At 47.1% G+C, this 22,026-nt stretch overlaps 2 protein-coding genes across 11 annotated transcripts in view; one reads left to right on the top strand and one right to left on the bottom strand.

Annotated features, from left to right (window-relative positions):
• Window positions 1–94: 94 nt before the first annotated feature.
• TIFA (TRAF interacting protein with forkhead associated domain) lies at window positions 95–3,701 on the bottom strand. 4 transcript variants are annotated; one of them, XM_027455793.3, is made up of 3 exons: window positions 3,562–3,701; window positions 2,594–2,912; window positions 95–1,330 (listed from the first exon to the last, which is right to left on the bottom strand). In XM_027455793.3, exon 3 carries the CDS (start codon window positions 1,308–1,310, stop codon window positions 747–749), a length of 564 nt encoding a protein of 187 aa, XP_027311594.1. In that variant the 5' UTR covers window positions 1,311–1,330; window positions 2,594–2,912; window positions 3,562–3,701; the 3' UTR covers window positions 95–746. The 4 variants fall into 4 exon arrangements, with proteins under 4 accessions (XP_027311594.1, XP_027311595.1, XP_027311596.1 ...); XM_027455794.3 differs by having other exon boundaries at window positions 2,594–2,860; XM_027455795.3 differs by having other exon boundaries at window positions 2,594–2,839; window positions 3,562–3,692.
• ALPK1 (alpha kinase 1) overlaps window positions 3,238–22,026 on the top strand; it is a 40,442-nt gene continuing 21,653 nt past the window's right edge. For 2 of the 7 annotated variants that reach the window (XM_072036909.1, XM_072036903.1), the window contains exons 1-4: window positions 3,637–3,774; window positions 4,147–4,255; window positions 16,279–16,489; window positions 19,931–20,085. In XM_072036909.1, the coding sequence (XP_071893010.1) occupies window positions 16,369–16,489; window positions 19,931–20,085 (276 nt within the window). In that variant the 5' untranslated portion in view covers window positions 3,637–3,774; window positions 4,147–4,255; window positions 16,279–16,368. Of the gene's footprint in view, window positions 3,374–3,636; window positions 3,775–3,904; window positions 4,034–4,146; window positions 4,256–16,278; window positions 19,821–19,930; window positions 20,086–22,026 lie in introns of those variants that run through there. The other 5 variants (XM_072036906.1, XM_072036905.1, XM_072036904.1 and 2 more) reach the window with 5 other exon arrangements.

Genomic DNA, 22,026 nt, shown 5'->3' with positions numbered 1-22,026 from the left:
CAAGTGTTTTTCAACTATGCTTGTACAAGAAGACAAATCTTTACTGGACAACCAAATGCGTTACTACAAAACTTAGCTGGGTCTTTACATAACATGATCACAAATATTGCATGTTTATTTACATTCACAAGCAAAAACACTTTACTGGCAAAAAATATATATATATTTTAATCCCAAATAGAAAGAAGATTTCTATGCAAAGTTAGTATAAACATTAATTTAAATATGCTATGCTGACAAGGTAGCTCTAAACTGCAAAATCTGGGAAGTTACAACCTAGGCTTGAAAATACTGTTCAGAGCTTAATGTCAAAAGCAAAAAAATAAAAAATAAAAAAAAAAAAAAGTATAAGAAATGCAGCAAGACATTACATCCCTCCCTAGCTAACCAACGTGTGGCTAAAACATTGTTCCGAATGCTCTATGTTAAAAGCTGTTAAATACATCAATGAGGCACGTAGTCACAGTTCTTGAATTGAATCTGCTACCATGGACTGGAGTGGCTCAAAGTATCTCTGATATGTTTATGTAGAAAACAGTGGAGATCAGAGAGAACGTACGCCCTGGTAAAGGCAGTGGCAGGAATTTGTTTCTGTTCAACAAACTATGTCGTGGTATTGAAAACAGTAAGAGGACTGATGTACAGCAAGTGAGAACCATGAAAAAGTAGGTTGAGATGATGGCCTTCAGCTCCTAAATCATGCAGGTTTCACAGGTTCAAAATCTCATCCAGCCTCCTCCTCTCTGCTAGCATGACTCATTTTCATCGATCTCTATAGGGCTTTTGCCTTGGGAAGGAAACAATGAAGGGATAATGCTGTTCTCAGGTAAGGGTTGTACCAACGGAATGCATTTTTCTTGTAAAATTGGTACTTTTGACAAGTATAAGTGAGTCTCAAAATAATCCAAGGACTCCCCTTCTTGAATCTCCATTAAAATCTGGTAGTCCCCGAAACAAACGATGCACTTCCATGGCAGGTCGATTTTGTTTAAGTAACCCAGTTCCGTGTGGTCCACAAACAGCTTTGTTTTCTTGCTCATGTTCTTTATCTCAAAACACAATTCTGAGCTGTTAGGCTTTCTGTAGAACTGCAGTGAAAACTGAATCCGAGAAACACGAGTATCCACCAAGTTATAATGGCAGATGTTAGGGTCACGGCCGAATTTGGCCATTTCATCTGCCCTGACCTGTTCTCGCTTACAGAAATTCAGGCAGCGAAACATCATCTTGTCGTCTTGGCAAGGATGGTAAAAAGTCATGTGGAGGCATGCTGCTGTTTCCTCAGTTTCAGCTTCTTCAAAAGAGGTCATGGTGAAATGAATTCTCAAAGCTACAAGAAAAAAGTAAAATCACAGCATGAAGTCACTGCAGTGCCATACACGACATGCTTAGGAGCTAAATTCCGTTCCGAAGTCTGAGTTACCACGGTGCATCCAAATACAAATCTACAAGACACCTCAGGAAACAGAAACACTGTCATCTGGTCCTCTGTACATGGAAGGAAAGTTACCTTCCTACACAGGAAAATAGAAGCTGAAGAAAGAAAAGGCCACGTAACCTGAGGAGGAGTTCTCGGTTGCTGGTCAGAGAAGTGCATTATTTGTGAGCAGCTGCTGGAATCAAACAGTACAATCAAAGTCTTACATCTCTGGAACAAAGTTCCCAACGTGTCACACCAAGTCTGAGCTATCTTTACTGGTTCTATTCATCGAATCATCCTGACTCAAGCTTACAATTTAACCTGCTGTTTTATGGGCATCTGAGCCATGCTGGGTGAGCTATGTGAGCAGGAGGATGGGCTGTCTTCTGCGCTTCCTTCTGCTCTTGGCTGTTTCGTGTAACCTGTGTAAGAGCTTGCAGGATGCTACACGAGGTCAGCTTTGGCTAATGGGAAAACCCACATCATTTCACTTAGTTCACAAATCGTCTATAGAAACAGTTTTCTGTCTCAAGTCTCAAAGGCTGAGTTTGATGCCAAATCAATACTGAAAGAGCTTTTCATTGCTAGATCATATGGGGCAGCAAAAAGGTTTTGGAGAATACTATCTGGAGAAGGAAACTTTCCCTACTGAAAATCAAGATTTCTCCTGCAACTGTAAGGTAGCCCACTGCAGTGCTGTTGTCTGTACTTTCACTTGGGTCAAACTGTCATGATTTTACCATTTTCCCTTCTCTCAACATCATTTCTTTCAGTGTGCATCAGTATCCCTATTTTTAGATGCAGAGGCGTGACGCTGAGAATCGCAAACACGGTTACCTAACCTGAGAACCACAGGGCTCCCAGGTGGGTGTTTAGCAACACAGGCAAGAGCCACAGCCCCCTACCTTCAGGTCAGAGCTCAGACCACCCTGCCTATCTGCTTCTGCAGAGCAGAGCAGAAGGCTTCAGCATGCCTACCAAGAAAAAGAGCAGCATCCATCTTGTTATTTACCTTTCATTTTAAGTGACCACAAACCCTGGGGCAGGGGTGGTGCAGAATGAGGGTTTCAAGAAGGCTTTCTTGAAAACCGTGCTGGCCTTCATCAGCCCCCAGAGGCCATTTCACTTCCCCCACCACCCGAGGCCACCACGGGGGCCCGGACCTCTCCTCACCTGTGCCCGTCAGCTGGGACGCGAGGGCCGGGATGTGGTGGGGAGCTCCGGTGCCAGGGGTGGCGGTGGCTTCACGCCTTGAGAACAGCCAGGCTCTGCTCTGCACGTGCTGGTGGCGTCTTGTTATTTTCCGAAAAGCGGCTGGAGCTCAGCTTCGGCTGGGGTCTTTGTCGGACATCTGAAAAGGTCACATTCGCCGAGGACTTTTCTCAAACCAGTGGTCACACCGCTGGCAAGAAGCGTGTGCTGCAGAGGTGGCAGGTTAAGCTTTCAGAAGAATAAGTAGTTTCAGTTTCACTTCCCACCTCCAAAATTAACGCTTTGAACACAAACAAAATGTAGTAATTACAAGGCATGATTCTGAAGTAACAGCTCACTGTTACCAAAAAGCGTTCGGTTATTTTCCTGTGCTCTAAGCAGCTCCGTGGCACTGCCTCCTCTCCTCGCTGCTGAACCAAGCTGAGCCGAAAATTCATTTCGCTAGAAATTCTGATGCAACCCAGCCACGCAGTGGGAAAAACGAGCCATTCCCTGCCTTTCAGCTGCTGCAATTTACTTATTAAGCAAGATTACTCCCACACACGAACGAGAGGCAGGGCACAGAGCGAAAGGCTTTGTGTCGGTCTCAGTCCTGCACTGCTCTGTGTATGTGTAGTGCTGTGCCCGGGGTGCTGTGCCCCGGTAAGGACTGTGAGCTGGAGCCTACGCAGTTAAATGCCTGTGCTGGGTCGTATGAGCTGTATTTCATCTGCGGGCTCCTTTTATTTGTTCAATAAACAGGTAAATCACCTGCAGGTTGCTAAGTTCTTTCGCTACCGCACTCCTGTAGGAGCTTTTATCAGTCCCGATAGCTCTGCTGCGTGTGCCTGGCTCCCTCTGCGCCCTCCAGCAGGGCTCCGACAAGGTTTTGCAGGGAGCCCGTGAGATGCAGAGCAGAAGCGATTCCCTGAAGCCGCTCGCTCACTTACCAGCACAGCGGGGCCACGGCAGGCAGGCTGGGTGCGTGTGCTGGCGCACCAGGGCTCGGTGCCTTCTGGAAAGCACAGCGTTGTGCAACGCGCAGCATGTGCTGCCTGCTGTAATTCCTGCCAGACCTTTGCTTCCGCATACAGCCGCTTTACAAGGCCTCGGTGCCGGGAGAGAGCTTTCCCGGTGAGGTTACTTCAGTTGTAGCTGCCGAGGTATGTCAGTGCTCTTCCTGTTTATTTCACTTTTTTATGGCGTTAGCTCGCCTCGCGCCAACTACGTCTTTCTTATTAGTTTCTTAATTTGATACAGCGCTGTGTGACTTCATACAGGAGATGTCTGGGACTGGATTTATCGCTCCTCCCGGCCCTAAGACTCGCGCTGGCTGAAATGCTGCCAGCTTCAGCAAAACGATCGCAGCCTTTCCCCTGAAACAGAAAATCCCCGGCACTCTGTCCTCCTGGGGCTTTCTGGGTATAGCCACAATTACTGCCTACAAAAAAAGTTACTCGGTGTACTAGAGTCCATTCCTATGTTGCATTAACTTCTCTTTTTTTCCTTTTTTTCGATTATTGAATTTCCTTCAGAAGTGAAACTGCGAATAGAAGTGCAAAGCCCACAGAGCTGGCCAGAGTGGCATAGTAGACGAGACACTGGGACTGGATTGCAGCGACAGTGCTGGACGTGGACACAGAAGTGGGTTGGAGCCGTGCTTTCCTCTCGGGGTGCCTTCTGCCTGGCTGTGTGTCAGACACCCATGTTCATTGCCTTGCCAGTAATAAGGGAGAAGGAAGTTCCTGGAAAAACCCTGCTTGTAACTTTAAAATAATGGTTTCCTGCATTTGGTGTGTCTGTGTGCTTATCAGTGGCATATTAGCAAGGCTATCTGCTGGGGCTAATTATGTGTTTGTAATGAGCAACTATGGTAGGCTGAAAGACTGAGGTGGTTGGGGTTGGTTGTTGTGCTGTTTTTCTAACAGCTTTGGTCTGATTGCTAAGGCTTCAGGTAAGTCTAGGTCCCAAACAGGCAAATCCGGAAAATGGAGAAATACTAGGAACTCTTAACTTTTCTTAACTTTTTCTCATAAGCTTTCAATCAGAATCACTTTTTGAGAAGCTGAGCGTCACTGAAGGGAAGTCGGTTTCTTCCTATTTCGGGGCAGTTCATGTTAGGTCATAAGAATCATAGAAAGTGTATTCTAGGTTAGTGAGTGAAAGGACTCCCTCTGGATATCTGTGTTCCAGATAATTCTTTCTAAGCGACTAAACGTGTAAACCCTTTCTGCAAACTTCCTCCCAGTGCTTTGACAAGATTTAGGAACATTCAGTAAAGCAGCCCAATGCGAGATTTTGGTCTTTTGGGATTGGCTGTTTGGTTTTTTTTGGTTGCTGTGGCCCATTGAGCAAGTGGCACAGTGGTTAGTGATCTGCCTAGCCTACTCAAAAGCCAGGAACTCATTGATAATGGCGTGTGGATATCCAGGAATCCCACTCTTCATAGCTGTGTTTCTTTTGCTGCCTAAAAGCTGTTCTGTGGACCCATGTGCAGGGCAAGACCTGAGACTAGAAACAGCCCGGACCAGTCTGACACCTGCTATTTTGCTCCGCTGTTTAGCTTAACGTCATGGAAGCGTCCTTATCCTGTTGGATCAACAGCAGGTCTGGCCTGATTTCAGTGGTGCTGAGATTTTACTGCAGCTCTGCCCAGCCCTGCCGCGGCTGGACTCACAGGTGTGGGTGTCACAGCTTCAGGCTGGGTTTGCCACCGTGCAACAGGAGAGATTTAGGTGTGACAGGTAACTAGCTTGTAAATGCTGAGCACAATTTCTGTGCCTCGCTGATGACCCTCTTTTGGCAGCTGGATTTCTCCCTCCATGGTACTGTGGCTTTCTCAGCGGTGTTGCGCCCAGCACAGACCTGCACGGGGGGCCGGTAGGTGGCAATGTTTGATCAGGCAGAGGAAATGGCATTTGGTATTGCAAGAGCTCGTGTGACACTTCAAGCTAATGGTACTCATTACAGTGGTAACTTCCAGGAGTTCATTTGGGAAAGGCGTAACAGAGCAAGCAGCAACCCACAGCCAGGTTCTGCAATCAGTTGTTGTGACCTTAGAGCAGCCAAGTGCCTCCTGCTCAAAGGGGAAAGAAACAGTCCCTCCTCAAAGACCTGCAATCTGAGTATAAAGCAGGATATTCAGCTGGATCGCAGTGTGAGAGGAGGAGATAAGCACAAGAAGGGGTTGCTTTCACTGAAATTTCACGTTGCACTTGCAGGAACCACAAAGCGGTGAAGCGAAATGCCAGAGGAAAAAGGAGTGCAGTTCCCCCCGTGTTTTATTTACTTCTTTGTTCTTTCTTTACTCAGGACAAAAGAACTTTTCCATTTCCCTCTCATCCAACCTGAGCAAAGTCAGTCTGAGGGAGCTCATTCTGACTAGCAAAGAGCACCCTTTCTTACAAGATGGACTTTACTTGCACCACTGTCCCAGTTCTCTTGTGTTCTTTCTTTCCACGTCATCTGCCCTTTGTCCTTCTTCCAAGCATGTCCTGGTTTTCCCCCCTCTAGCTTCTCCCCTTCATTTCTCACCATCCTCCTGATGTTTTTTCTCACTACCCTGTTGTTCCCTCCACCCTTTGTTTTGTCAGTGGGGCTTTTCTCCCTCTGTCTGGGTGCTTTCCTGCTCCCTGCTTTCCTTATTTCTATTTCATCTCCAGTCCGCCCTTGCTGCTCAAGCCCAGCCACCTGTGAAATGGAAGCACACAGCCACAGGGCAGCAAGCAAGTATGGTAGATACCAGGAATAAGCTGGGAAGAGGAACAGACTTCTCTCTGTTGGCATCACACTGCAAGATCCTTGAGAACTGACCCAGCAGAAGGGCTTCAACATTTCCCTCCTTACTCTGGCTAGGGGATGTCTGCCCTCTTCACAAAGAACTGGCAGACACTGAGGGCTAGAGAGAGAAAACATAGCGGGGATGCTGTGAAAAGAGGTGATGTTCCCTGTGCCTTGGAGTCCCTTCTTATCGACAGCTGTGGCTTTGGAGGAAGGTTCATGCAGCTCTGTGGGAAAGAGCTCCCATAACTCCAGCTTTCATGGGATAAGGAGTGGAAAAAGGAAAGCAAGGGAGGTTGGATGCCATAGAGCAGGTGCTTGCTTCTTGCTCAAAATTAAAAGCAAATCATCTTTTAGCCCTGATACAAAGGAAAAACTGTCAGTTCTTCCCTGTTGTTTTTGTTTGTTTGTTTTGGTTGGTTGGTTTGGTTTGTTATTGTTGTTTTTTAAGTTAGAACAAAGACCGGAGACTTAGGCATGATGGAGCATCACGTTTTTTTCAAAGAGTGTCTTAATGATTTTCTGTAGAGCTGGAAATGAAAAATCATTTGTGTACCTTAGGAACGTGTTGGGGATGAGTGCTCTGTGCACAGCTGCTGATTGTAGCTGTGCTCATTCCTCCTAGCTGTTGAATAAAAGAGTCCCCTGTGTTTTCTAAACATAGTTAGAAAGCTGTGGGGCTTTTGTTAGTGAGCCGACTGGAGTTCTCTTTGTTTACCAATAATTGGGAGTCCAGCTTTCGGGTATTTGGTGGTCATCTCCCTTCTTTTGTTACCTGGAGGTGATTTACTGGTTGAAGTTCTGATCCCCCGGTTGTAGGTCACTACACTTCCAGCTGGCATAGACATCTCGCGTTTGCTATTTTGTGGAACTCCACTCAAACCAGAAAGAGAAAATACTTGGCACACAGATAAAGCTTTTCCTTCTGCAATTGCTTACAAGAAGTATGCAATCCATGTATTGTTCTGACATTTTTCTGCCTGCAGATAACCTCTGAACCTCACCTGGAGAGTCTCCCTGATATCTCAGTCATTGACCTTATCAGATTTACAAGCTCCATGTGGTTGGACCTCAAACAGGCTTGCTGAAGAGGTCTGTGTTGCTGTAGGTAGCACAGCATGCAGTGTGACACCCTGGCTTAGCTCTGTGCAATAGAGGGCATGCATGTGGAAGCCCATCCTTTGTATCAAACCTCACACTGACGATCTAAACAAGAGGAGACTTGGTGAGTCACAACTATTACATGATGGAATTATTCACCTTTATCATCCCAGTGACCAGCTCTGGCCGTTAAGAGACCTGAGAGCTCTCCTTGCTAGAACTACAACAATAGTTCAGGTTTCCTGCAGTGATTACAGATGAGGAAAGTATGTTCTCCCTCAGTGATAACCCTTGCATTTCAGCTTGATGTTCTCTGCTCTTTGCTGTTTCCTGTTCTAAAGACCTAAACTGTGGAAACGGTCCAAAGCTGTGGTTTCTCAAGGTGGCCACATATCAGCTCTAATCAAAGGCATCACAACACATAGTTTGTCCAGTGGTGAGTATTTTTGTATTGGGAGTTGATAAGATTCTAACAATGATAAGGTATATTTTCTATACTGAAAAATCTCTTTTCTTTTGTTCTGAAGCAGATCCATTGGCGTATAAACACTGTGACAATTGTTCTAGACTCCAGTGAAATGAAAGTTATTTTGAAGAGTTAAGATAAGCCCTAAAATAAACTTTTATTTATATACGGCATATGGTTTTCCTCAGATGTAGGCTTTAGTTGTAGTTTCTGGTCAGTCGTCATGATATCACTCTTGCTTTCCAGCTGGCATCCTAAAACTAAGTGACCAAAAAATAGGCCTGAACCAAAGCCTGCTGAAATAAACCTGAGCCATACCACAGCAAGGGGTCTGAGGTGGAACAAATGCAGAAAAAGAAGACAGGAGGGAGCCACATTTCAGTAAATATTCTCACTTCAACACCTTCCATCTCCTTCCCACTCCAGGTTATGTTGGCTGTCAGCCTCGAAGAGTGAGCCGTGGTAACCTGCCGTATTTCAGAAGCCTGTCTGTGAGACAGAGCATCCCTGTGAGCCAGTTAGTGGTGTTTAGGAGCGAGGTGTTTGCATTACCTCGGGCATATATGCTTCAGATGTAACTTGTCATTGAGAGGTGGGGAAGGCAGCCTTGTATCTCATCCCTCACTTGGGACTAGAGTGGCTGTGCCCCTTACAAAAAAAAATCTCGGTGATGAAAAACAGTGGGATTTCACAGCACAGGCAGCATTGGTTTATGGGTTTGTGTATAGTCTCACAAGGGAACTCTGTTCAATAGGCTTCAAAGTGATTCAGCCATGGCACAACTGTGGCTGTGGCCACATGTAATATAGCCTGTAGCTCTTTAAAGAGGATTAGCCTTAGATCAGGGACAGCATTCATTGCTGGATTTCATGTAAAGCAGAATATGCTAATGAAATGGTAATGTCTACAGCAAACATTGCATAATACTGTAAACCCTCAAAATTGAGCATTGTGTCTTGATATCTCTGCTGGAAGTCAAACTTTTATATTCTGTTTGTTGCTTAGCAAAAAAGTGAAGTTTGTAGTATCACCACAATCTATAATAAATTAAGGTCTGATTTGAAGTCTTATATGAAAAGTTTAGAAGATAACAACAAACGCTTAAAAGTAACTTTTCCAATGCTGGTGAATACTTTAATAATGTTATAGCTCTCCAGCAGAGACAGAACTCACCACATCTTAAAATATCTTAACTGGAGTTTTCTGTAACAAGCGTGATCTTGGTGCGATCCTGCATTCTCACCCTTCTGTTGCTCTAGGTAGCATGTTTGGGCGTATATGAGTTTCAGCATGAATCCTGCAGAGATGCAATATTTCTGACTTGTGTTTCCGAGCCATTTTGTCCTTTTTTTTTTTTTTTTTTTTTTTTTTTTGTCATTTGCTGTCTGTTAGTTTCAGCTGGCAGTCCAGTAGACTCGGTGTGGCTCTCCTCCTTCAGTTTTATGTCAGCCTTTTGAATTTTTGAAGATTAATATGGTACATATGTTTAAAACGCCCCAAACTTCAAGGGGAGATGTCTTGAGATGACAAACTATGTGACTTGAGATGCTGTAAAGGATTGTGTTTGCAGAGTGTCATGAACGCCCCTCAGAAAACTGCCCTCCTGCGAGCACTTGGCCGCCTCTGAAAGCCTCGGTTGTGTTGTTGCACGTCGGGGAGACCACTCTCATAGCATTAATTCACCACAGTGATTTATTATGGTGCTTATTAAACCAGGAGTCATCTTTATTTTTAATGCTGTGTAATTTAATGTCATGTAAGCTGTATGGGACCCTGATATGACACTGCCTCAGTGCCCGGCCTTGCAGCCTTTGCCGGTGGAGGATCTTGGGCTGCTAGGCACAACGTGCCCTGGCACAAGCCAGCAGAGTGCTCACGGGGCCCTGCAGCACCAGGCGTGGGCTTTGACACCCACACAGCACATTCGGGCACGCTCTCCGTGCAGAGCATGGTGGTAGGCCTCGTAAACCCCAATGGGACATTTTGCTTCTGTGGTGTCTTGAAGTGCCTCCTCCCCTCGTGCTGGGGAGTCAGAGTCTGAGGAAAGCCTTTGGGAAGATCTCTCTGGCTCTGCTTTCATAATGTCAGCTTTTATTACTGAGTGGTTTTTCACCCTGCATGGTGCCATAGCTTTTTTTGTTTGAACATTTTTATTTTTTTTTTTTGGTGGTAGTGTCTTGTTGTCTATTTTATTTTTTATATATGTGAATATATATAAATATATTTTTTTAATTTCGAAGGCTTTTTTCTCTGTAGACGTGGAGGGGTGGTGATACATATTCATGAAAGAGAAGTCTTCCCAGCCCCTGCTCAGGCTGACAAAGGCTTGGCTGTTTCACACAGCAAGCTGGCTGGAATTGTGTGGGGCCTGCCTGACCAGATTAGAGCAAACAGCAAGCTTAGGCCTCCGGTCCTTAGGCCTCGCCTGCCTAACAATTTCCCCAATTGTCATTTTGACAAGGCTGTCATTAGGTGATGGCTTCTTTTGGCCATTTTCAGATAAAGATAATTTCCTTAACTTCCATTTTATTTGACAACAAGTAGTTTGGGAGAGAAAGGAAGTGCTTCAGTGGTTTATGGATTAGGGGTTTGTCACTTCAAAGGCATCTTTGATCTAAAAATATGTGCTGTACCAAATTCATTATGTCTTTTTTTTTTTAGAACTTTTTAATTTATTGATCTTCCCCTCGGTTACTCCCTTTTTTTGGCATCCCCTAGCAGTGCATGAGATAGCAGCGATGAAGGGAAGGAGCCCAAACACCCTGGCCCCTCTGTGAAGCCACTGCTGGGGCAAAACAGCAGGTGCTTTTGGTGGGCATCGGGCACCAGCTTCATGGCTGGGTTCAGCCATCAGTGCTGCAGGAGAACCGGGCTGGAGGTCTGTGGGGTTGGAGGCCTTTGGGATAGAGGTCTGTGGGGCTGGAGGTCTGTCTGTGGGGCTGCAGCTGGGCTCCTGCAGTGCTCAGCTTGGCTGCAGTAAGCACTGGGCGGGCTTTGGACCCGTCTCTGCGTTTAGCGTGGATAAAGCTCTGCCTGTCATTATATCAGGGTAAATCCATCACGGTAGCCCATTACCCTAGTCTTACGCAGGCTTAGCCGAAGCTGGGATTTGTTCTGTATCCATATTAATATCTGTTCTAATTACCTCAGCGCTTTCTGTCGTGTCGTGCCCAGGCAGACAACCGTCCCCGTGCTGCTGGAGGCTGTTCTTGATCCCATTTCTAAACAGAAGCACTTCTGCTCAGCTCTGGCTGGGGTAGCTGTGCAGCGGCTGCCTTTTTTTTTTCCCCCCTTTTGCCTGCTAATTGGCTGAGACCACCAGAATTTGGAGGACACAGATGTCACTGATAGTTTGCCTAGGGAGCACATTCGTGCCCATCTGTTGCAGTCTAGAAGGCTGTTCATATATCCACAAGGCCTTCATTTAATTCTTGTCAGAAAGTAATGTAAATCCAGTTTACCTCAGAGGTCACAGCCAAGATTTATGCCAATGAGCCCCCTGCAATTTACACACACTGTAGTTGTATAGGATGAAAAGAAAGCCTTTCATGTTGGTGCATATTAACAAGAAAGCTTGCCTTAGGAGAGGCTTTTTGATTGAGGTTCTTCCTTATTTTAATACAGCCAATGCCAGTTGGTATATCCAGCTTTACCGAAATAAAACATCTAATCTTCAAGCTGGAGGAGTTAAATAAATAAATAAATAGATAGATCCCCAGCAAATGGATTTTGTTGTTGTTTTTTAACCATCTTTGTCTCTCTCGCGTCACCAAGCCTCCATGTACTGGCAAGCAAGGTAAATGCTCTAGGAAACCACAAGCATCTTGTACTGAAATAGGAAACTGAATTTGCTTTCTCTGGAAGATGATATTAACTTAATTACTGAAACCTTTGCTTGCGATACTAAATCATCTTAAGCAAGTTTTCTTTTTTTTTTCTTTTTTTTTTTTTTTTTCTTTCCCTCAAGTTACCTAATTTGACAGTGAAGCTGAGCCTGATATTTTGGACACAGGTAATGTGGAGGGCTGCAGAGAGCTCTCACACAAATCCACAGGATGGGGAAGAGTCAAGGGTGCCCTGGATGTGTGTGTTCCCTGCTACCTGCTGAAGGAAAAATAAATGTTCTCTTGCTCTTTCAGTGACAGCTGTTGAAAGTTGCTTGGGAAGGCAAGTGCAGAAAAATATTGCACCAAGGGTGGATCAGGGAGTGCAAACGAGTTTCAGAGCTGGCGTCTCTGTGAGGATGCTCTTTTCACGTATACTAGCTCCACGCTGAGGGGTGCGCCTGATAAAGCAAGCACAAGCATGAAGAAGCTCAGGCAGACCTCCTCACTGCAGACATGCAGCACACAGCCTTCCTTCTTCCCCAGTCTGGCCGGTGGATTTTGCTTTGGTCAATGCTTTCAAGTGTTACTAGCATGAAAACCGGGATCACATGCACGGTATCATAATGACCAGAGTGGTTTGGGATTAGGAGGGAGGAGAGCAAGGCATAGCTGGCATCAAAATTAAAACAGCGCTCAAACTCTAAGTTCCAGCATAGCACTTAAAATAATTAAAATGTTTATTTGAAAGTCAAAACAGCCTCAGTCATAAATAACTACCCGTTCCTCAATTGATTGTGTCGAGTCCCAACTGAGAGCTCTGGGAATAAGGTTTATTTGCTCCCTGTTGGGATTAATCCATAAACGTAGCCTCCACATGGAACTCATCAGGTCTTTGCTTCCTCTTCATTAGTCTCGCTGGAATTGGAGGGTAGCCTGAATAAGATGAAAATTAGGATAATATATTTTCAGCAAGAAAAGGTCTGGCGATCTCTAATTTTTGTTTCAGGACCATAATGCCGTGGAAAATTTCCCAAATGATGTTGTCTGAGAAACAAATGCTTGTTATGCTTGCTGTATTGAATGCGTCAATTACATCTTTTTCCTCAAGCCTCTGAAGCTAATTGTAGTCTTAAACTGGCCCGATTGACTCCCAGGCTCCCTCCTATCCACAGTATAACTTAAAATTCCTTTCTCTTGACAGATCTTTTGGTCTTCTAGCCCAAGGGCTCTGAAATGTCACAGTATGGCCCATTTCTTATTAAAGAGATCATTTCTCTGTAGCCCACCCAATTCCTCCCTCCTCCTCCCTCCCTCCCTCTTGTTCTGAATCCCAGCTCCGATTAGAGGGCTCTGCAGAAACACACTTTCCCTCTCCCTGAGACCTTTGTGCTTTTATTCATCATATTCGATGCAAGAAGTTACTTTAATCCAGGCTCCACCAGAAATGAAATGGCACAGATGTTTTTCATCATTTCTGTTTTAAAGTGTTTAACAGCTGCATCAACCATTAATAAATAATAATTAAAAAAAAAACAAAACTGTGCACAAAGCTGGTGTAAAGGAGCTTTTCTGTCACCAAAACATGCTCAAGGCCTCAGTCTGATGTAAAATTGTTTTTATTATGTGTTTTGAAAGTGGCAGCTAAAGCGTTTGTTGGCGTGTCCTTCGAAATCATCTTTGTCTAGACAACTTTCTCGTATATTAAGTAATTCTGGGACCTGCTTTTAATTTTTATCATCTCAGAACTACATCCCCTTAAAATGCTGCGTGTTGGGGTATATCGGTGCTGTCACAAAGCACCCAGTGACCATTGCAGGGTCCCAAGGGCCCCCAGCCGTCTGTGCTGGTGCTGCTGCTGGCTGCGGTCTCCAGCCCTGATTTGCCACAGGTCCGCAAGCTGCCCGTTGTTGTTTCTGTCCCCCAGCTGCGATTCAGCGCTACAGCTGTTACAAAGCACAGCTTGCAAAGTGGCATCTGTGCAAAGGGTGCTGCTATCGTTTAAGGTTCTCCGGTGCGTTTCAAGCTGATTTTATGATGCGAGTCATTGCCCCTAGTGAAGAGGAGTCAAAAGGCTGTCTCCTTTCTGAGCACTAGCCCTGCAGTTTATTGCACTGCCCTACGTGGTTCCACCACATTGTTGTCCCTGCTGCTGTAAATCATTATTTATTGCGCTGAGCGTCCGTGCTGTTTATTTAGTTCTTTGGGAAAAAAAAAATGTACTCGAAGAACAAGCTCTCACTCACTGACTTGTGTGTATATCCCTGTTACGGATCCGGCAGTTTCCCGGTGAGTTAAATCCCTGCAATCCTGGCAAGCCACGTGCTGTACTTCTACACTAATTTAAGCTTCCCTGCTAAGCCCCGTCCGCCCTTTGTGCGACTCGCGCGCCGTGCGGCTCACAAAGCCGCGGGGCTCTGGCTTGCAGCACAGCCCCGATGCGATCGCCCAGGCTGCGGCCCCGCAGCCTTCCACCAGCCAGCTTTAGGGCTACTCTGGGGCTCGGGCTGCAACGTGGATAAGCTGAAGCATGTCTGCGAGCCGCCTTGGATGCTCTCGGTGCTGTGGTGGGTTTTGGTAAAGGCAAGTGGTTCAACACTTGTCTGCTTTAGCGCATCCTTGTAGAAAATTTGGTTATGAGCATGTATCTGCGAGGAAGCAGTGGGTCCGAGGTACGCCTGCATGGCAGCTTACTGGAGCGGGCTCCTGAGGAAAGGGGACTTTTGAGAAATCAATTACACAAAGGAGCAGAGTAGGGGCCAGATGGCGGGGATGCTCCGTCCCAACCTGGGAGGTACTCGTGGGACGGCCGCGCTGCTCCGCGCAGGGCTGTGTAATCAGATAAATCAATTAGCAGATGTCGCTGCGCTCAGCAGGGCAAGCAACGCTGCCGTAGGTGTGTGACGGCGGCTGTGGCAGAGGGGGACGCTTTGCTTTTCCCTGATGGATAACCAGCAGCCGGCCCAGCTTTTCCAGACCTAGCAGCTTGGGAGGAGAGGGCTTGGCTTGGCCCAAAAGTATGATCTGGGGGCACTGTAGCCATGCACAGATGTCTGCACGTTGTGGGGCTGCCGGTCTCCTGGAGGACCCACGCTGCAGCTGTGTCTCCAGCCCTGCTTCTGGCTGCTTCATTGCTCGGTGCCAGCTGGGTTTCTGTGCCTAGGACTTCTGGGGGCCCAAGGGACTACGGGCAAAACAGCCCAAATCCGACCCCAGTGTTTTGCTGGAACTGCACCTGAGTGCAGACCCCAATCTAAGTGCTCTAACCTGAGCTGTACGCTTTATTTGATTATTTTTCCTGGTGGGTTGCTTTTGAACAGCTTTCTGAGCAGAGAGCTGGCCAGCTGAGAGCCACAAATACAGCAATGACACCGGCGCTCTTCCTCTGGGTGCTTTTTCTCTGTTTGGGCTGTGGATGTGCTCACAGGGTGGGCATCCCACAAACACCAACAAATCTGCCTTCCCCACACGCGAGGTTTCTACCTGTCCACACAGAGAAGCGGGGTGCAGCCCTTGTGCCTCGGCAGCACCCCAACAGCAGACATGAGAGCTGGGTTTGTGCCCGGGGCTCTGCACCTGCCCGACCTTGTTGCTCCTGCGTGCCTGTGCTCCTGCCCTCCATCTCCCTGTCCCGTCTTCGCCTCGTTTCTCCTTTCTCTGACCTCCATCTGCAGCGCCAGCCGCAGCCCTGCTGACCGGCTCCTGCCTGCGGGCTCCGTGCTGATGAATGCTGTCCCTCGCCCTGCTCCACCTGCCTTCGCTCTGCTTTTGCATGAGTGCATCTCCTCTGCCCTCTGCTTTTCAGGCTGGCGGCTCGCTCTTCCCAGCGCCGCTGACGGCACGGGCTGTCTGCCACCAGCCCCGCGACCCAGCTGCCCTGGAGCTGCAGTGGAAGGGAAAACACTGTCCAGAAATTCAGCTGCTGAAACGCAAGTGTTTTTTTGTTTTTGTTTTTGTTTTTGTTTTTTTTTTTTCATCAGCAGAGCCGACTGTGTCACTGTGCGTAAATTCGCCCTCCCCGTCCTACTTCAGAAGCTTACAGCTTCACTGATTTTAGCAATGTTTTCAGTGGCTGTTTCTGACCACGTTGCTTCAAACCATGGGAGTAGTTCACGAAAGAAAACCACTACCACATTTGTTTTGCTATGAAAAAAAAAAAAAAAAAAAAAAAGCATTTCCTCCGCGTTTCATTTCTGAGAGCTGTTCCAAATGGCTCTGGCAGACAGTGAGCCAGATGCTCGGGGTGGAAAGCTTTTTATTTTTTTCCTGCACCACCACTGGCAATGTCATAAGCAAATGAAGGGCTTGCAGTGGAAAATTCATGGTGAGCCAGGTGTCTGGATGAATGTTTGGAAAGCCAGCCTCAGACAGAAGCAGACCCCTGCTCCTAGGGTGCATTTTTATGTACTCCCCTTCTTATTTCCCCCTGCTTGAGCTATTCAGACAATTGACGATGCTTTCGTTAATCATTTTCCCCCCTCTTTTTTTCTCACCAGGCACCCCAACCTGGACGGGATCTTCTCCTAAGCAACCACTCACCACACACCCGGGGACACCCGTCTGGCAGCAGAGCAGGACTGGGCACCATGAGCAACCACGGCGCGGTGGCCGCGCTGCTGCAGGACTGCAAGCGTGCCCTGGACACTCTGCTGTCGGCCAAGGCTGACACCCACGAGGAAGAGGAGCAGCAATACCAACAGTGCCAGGGTGAGGTCCCTGAGGGCAGCAGCAGGGCCAGGGCAGGCGGTTGCTCCTCGGCCCTACCCTATTTTAATTCTCCTGGCAGATGAGAGTCAAGAGACGACTGGATTTCGGGGCCGTGAATGGGCCGTGGGCTGCGGGCAGGCAGGGGAAAGCAGCCCACTTTGTTGCGGTGAATTGCTGTCAGTTCTAATTTTAGGCTTCAGTAAACATGAGGCTGTAAGGAACAGTTTAGTTGGGGAAGAACAATGCCCGAAAGTTTGCTGATGCACATAAATTTCAGTTATTAAAAAAAAAAAAAAAAAAAAAAAAAAAAAAAAGAAGAAAAGAAAAAGGATGCAACTTCTGAATAAGGGCACATATTTCCTTTCCTTTCATAGGGACTGGGGGAGGGCCCTTTCTGTTTGTCAGCTTCTCCTAATATATTAAAGAGCTCATTGCCTGAATCTTTATCTTGTAAAATGTGCGTGACCTCTATAAGTGGTGTCCAAAGAAAAAAAACTTGCAGTATCCCTCTTGAAAGGAAAATCCAGGAAAATCCATGCTGGCTAATGGCTGGAATAAATAACCAGGAAAGGAAGCAGGATTTAGTGAGGGCTGTAATGGAAGAGCTCTTCATTTGTTTCAATGCTAGCAATCTTACTAGAAACCAGCATTTATTTTGCTGTTGTACTGATGCCTTGACAGTGTTTTTTTAAAAAAAAAATAATTATTAATTCCAGTGGAAATCCAGCTCACACTGATCATGAAAGGTGGTAATAGACTTGGTTCAGTTTTGTCCAGTCAGACTTTCAGCGGGCTACACAACTTAATTGCCACAGCTTTTTTATTCACCAAATAAAAGCCACGTTTGAATTGCTGAGCTTGTGTGAATCACACCTTTTGGTACAGGGTAGGGAGGTTATGTACTGCTTTCTGCCACACAGAAAAATAACTTCAGTAAGTACAGAAAATTAAAGTAAAGGATACAAGTGACATTCCTGGGGGAAAAAATAAAGGCATCAGCAAAAATCTCCAAAATTTCAATGTAAGTGCAGGTTCTACTTTGTATTACCCTTTTTTAGTACCGTCCATTTTCCAGTGTGGTGTCAATAGTGTTTGGTGCTGCTTCGCTTGAGTGGCTTGACCATAATGTCAATCTGATCTTTAAAACCCTTTGTTTGCTCGGGAGTGCAGGGCTGCTTCAAATATGTTTTTACACACGCCCTTGTTCTCGCTGGGAGGTCAGCCGCCTTCTTCTGAAGCACCTAAGCCTGTCTGAGCTGGAGGGTGGCATATAGGTTTCTGCGAAGGATGCTGGAAGATTTTTCTCTTTTTTTTTGTTGTTTTGTTTTGTTTGTTTTTGACAAAGGGTACTTTGTTTTCTCATCACAAATTCTTTTAGTCTTTATTATCTCTCTTCAGAATAGGCTCTTGAACTCCTAATCAGGTAGCGCTTTTCCCCTTCACCCTCCTCAGCCCTTTTCTCCCATTAAATACCGCAGCGTATGAGAAATAATCAGTTTAGTTCCAGATAAGGTTGATCAGCGCCCCCGTAACCGCTCGATTAGCCACGGCCCTTCAGGTGAGCTGCTGGAGGAAACGGGCAATCAGAGCCCACAGGGAGGCTCCGTCCTGTCCTCTGGGGACCTGCTCGCAGCAGCCAGGGCTCACGGCAGCTCCTGGCAGCCTGGGGATGCTCCTGGCAGTCTGGGGATGCTCCTGGCACAGGCACTGCTGCTGCTCCCCCCGCCCCGAGGTGCCGCAGGAGTAAATTCTTGCTCTGAGAGCTGGATTTCAGCTGATGGCTACAAGATTGTTCATGCCAGCTCACCGACTATACTGTGCACTCGCGGTGTTTCTGCCTTACAGCACCACGTAATTATCATTAGCACACTAATTGCATTCATTTCCATGTGGTGACAACCAGATGTCAGAGTCAGGCTCGAAGCTAGGCTTACACGGGTGCCCAGCCCCAAAGATGGCTGACAGGGCCTAGATCACCAAATCCTGCTGAAAACCTCACTCTGGCTTCCTCCTCTAACCAGCTCGGCAGCATTGACTGCTGAGGAGGCCTCTAAGAGTAAAAGTTCAATATTAAAGATGTTCTTTGGTGCATCTAGTAGGAGTCGGATTAAGGTTTAACTGAGGATGGCGTGGAGAACGGGGTAGCAGCAACATCTGCATGCTTCAGAGAGAATGCCAACATCCACATCGTCCCACGGGTTGTTTTTGTTTTTCCTGACTGTTGCCTTATCTCATTTTGGTGTTGTGGCTCCTGTGCTGGTTTTGGGGTGCTGCCATTACAGGGATACAGGGAGCTGTGCGGATGGGAGCTGGAGGCACGGCCTCCTCTGCCCCAGCCTTGTCCATGGCCACCTTTCCATGCTGGGGAAGGCCGAGCCTCTTCGGGTGAGACTTGGGACCAGCAGGACAGCACGGCTGTGCTGTGTGGTGCGATGGGAGACGTATCTAGAGTGGCAGCAACAAGTGAGAAAACCTAGGTTGGAAAAAATGGTGTGTTTGTGAAGGTGGCTTTGTAGAAAGCTGGCCCTGAGTATCAGACTCGCCACTCTTTCTGGAAAAACGTCCCGGTGAATGCACTGCAATATGGGCACAAAACTGAATTCTTATGTTGTGTGCTTTCTAAAATCATCCATAAAGGGTTGATTAAAAAAATATGTAGTAATACATTTATTGCATTAGCTTGTTAGAGCAATGATGGTCTCTAAGCAGCATTTTTTCTGGGGATTAATGGCCAGAAGGGGCTAGATCTGCAGCTGATGATCACCATTAACCCCATCTGGTCAATAATCCTTGTTAATCCACTTTTATTGGCCAGAGAGCCTGCCTGGCCTAGGGTTAGCACAGCACACGGGGGCTGCAGATTTGCCGCTCTTTCAGGGAAAATTATACGTGGGCTGCAGCTGAAAGGAAGGGAGCTGGCATCCTCCACCCCTGCAAGCCTGAAAGGCCAGGTCCTCAGCCCGCCTGAATGACTTAGCTGCGCCAGACCAACTATTTTTCCCAAATGATCTATTAAATAATTATTCTCAAGAACATACAACTTGTTTTTCACTGCATCCCCTTAGATCTTTGTGTGATTGCTATCTATGGCCCAGACTCGTCTCCCAGGCTGGCTGTGGCTTTTCAGGCTGGTTTTTGTTACTGCCACAAGCAAAGCCTGGGCTGGCTGTGCTCCCCTGAGCCCTTGCCTCGCACAGAGGTTCAGGTTTCCTCCAGCCTGCCCTGCAGCAGCCCCTCACGCTCAGCCAGCCACCCAGCCGTGTTGCTTCCTGCTAAAAACTACTTTAATGGCCAGTGGCTCCCATTTAGCTGGAGGGCAGAGCAGATGAGGGTGAGGGATGGTGCTTGTGGAGGTCCCGGTGACGATGATCTCCGCAGGGTGGCTGCTCCATCGTGGCGGTTGTGCCTGCTGTATCCTTACCTGTGCTTTGACCTTTTCAGCATTGCTTCCCGATGACTTGAGGACCCTTCTGGAGGAGGCGAAGGAGATGAAGTGGCCCTTTGTGCCGGAGAAGTGGCAGTACAAACGAGACGTGGGCCCAGAGGACAAAACAAACCTGCAGGACGTGATCAGTGCCAGGCTCCCCGATCTGCTGGTATGAAGTTCAACACTCCTCCTGTGGGCAAGGTGCTGCTGTGGTGCTTGAGGCCATCTCACTTGTGGTTTCAGAGGGTTTTCTCCCTGCCCTGTAGCTGCAGCAGGTGGGGAGCTGCTTGGTGCTAAGCCCACCTTAGTGTGCACAGTCACTTTGCTCGCTCATCTGGTTCACAGTGCACTTCTGTTTCCAGCAAGATGGATGTTTGTCTTTTCCCCGAAGATCTGAGGTTGTAATAATGCTAAAATGCCAAATGTTAGCCTGAAGTCCTACAAAGCATGAGTTTGGGAAGCATTATGTGCACTGCTGGGAGGCGGGGAGGCCTGCTGGCTGCAGTAGGGCTTGCCCAACTTGTCACCTGCCAGTTTTCCAAAAATCCCTTGACTGGATCCCTTGGGGGGCCTCAGCTGGCTGAAACCTGAGCAGAAAAGGCAAGAGGGTAATGGGACTTCCACACAAGGCCAGCAGGCTTTGTTTGAGGAGGATGATGGCTCTGAACAGCGACGAGGAGCCACGGGGCTGTGCTGCTGCCAGCCGGGGTGTCAGCCTCACCAGCACCACACGCCGCGGGGATCCCAAATTTGCGGTGGTAGGGGGGGGTTGCTGCTCCTTGGGTATTTATTTTCTTCTTCTCTTTGGTGTGTGTGGCCTCGGACAGAAATTTATGGCGGAGGTTGACCTCCTTTACAATCCCCGCGCGGCGCTCCAGCTTCGCAGCGTTTGTCCGCGCTCTCCCAGGACAAACACCTGCAGTAAGCTCCCGGAGAGACCTGGATAGATGGGAGATTAATGCGGCTGTAATAGAGGGGCAGTGTTTCCAGCATTATGCCCTCTCCCCAGGTAGACGGATCTTTTCTGAGATGATACCAATTATTTATTGCTGAAACATCTGTTGATAACTGCAGCTGCCCTTGTTAAACAAAGCATATCGTGGGGTCATAGACCATAGGGACCTGAAATCCTACCGCATGCTAGTTTTAGGCTATTCACCGACACCCCCTGAAGTCCATTGGTTACCCTCGGCTTCAATGGTTCGTCGTGTGGTTGGAAATACTTTGTAAACATTGTGCTGCCTTTCCCTGTGTGCTTTGAAGTATTATTTCATCTTCATTGGTAATTTATATTCCAGTGCTATTGTACCATGGGAAAAAGGGAAAACCTTTTTTGTTTTGCATTTAATTGTAGATAGACTGACATTTTGACCTGTATTATTAGTATTAGTCAGGAAAAGGGATTTTTTTTCCCCCTTCATCCACCTCCCCCCCCCAGTCTCTTTTTTTTTAAATAAAATTTCAAGGCAGAGAGGCAGAGCAAAGGCTGCTTCAGTTCTTTGAATAAAAAGCTGGGGGGAAAATGAGGCTGAAGAGAGGTGATTACAGTGCGATGAGGAAAGATAAAAGTCTGAGCAACTTTTTTCTTCTCTTTTTTGGCATGAGGGACAGAAGGATAATGTCATACCCCAAAGGATAAAAAACAAAAATAATAAGTCTTTGTCAATTTATTGTTCGGGAAAACCTTTAAAAATTTTCATCTCTGTTTATTTTAATTTGCCATGCTCAGAATAAGCTCATAAACCGTAATTCATTACATTTAAAAAGCGCTTTGAGATCCATGAATGAAAGGCGCTTCATTACCATAACACACTGGCGCTGTTACGAGGGGGCAGCTCTGCCTGCCCGCGCTCCCGACCACGATGTTTTACTCGGGGAGTCGGCTGAAAAGCTCCATGAGACCAGCACAGGGAGTAAGCGGATTAGGGCTTTGGCTTCAAGGGTTTGCCTTAGTGCTACACTTTAAAAAGTGGGATGCCCGATGCTGGCGGCTGCGTGCTAGCTTGACACATCAGGAAGGCAAAGCCACCTGCACCTGCATCCTTTTAAAGTGCTCTTCTTCGCCTTTGCTGTGGGATCATTACTTCTGCATGCTGGCCACAGCCCTAGG

This window comes from Anas platyrhynchos, chromosome 4 (genome assembly GCF_047663525.1).
Source record: "Anas platyrhynchos isolate ZD024472 breed Pekin duck chromosome 4, IASCAAS_PekinDuck_T2T, whole genome shotgun sequence".
Lineage (NCBI taxonomy): Eukaryota > Metazoa > Chordata > Aves > Anseriformes > Anatidae > Anas > Anas platyrhynchos.
Note: the sequence above shows the minus strand (reverse complement) of the source record. Positions and strands in the feature narration are given on the sequence as shown.

Coding starts and splice junctions, on each gene's coding strand:
- TIFA (XM_027455793.3), bottom strand. CDS start 1,310: ATGACCTCTTTTGAAGAAGCTGAAACTGAGGAAACAGCAGCATGCCTC.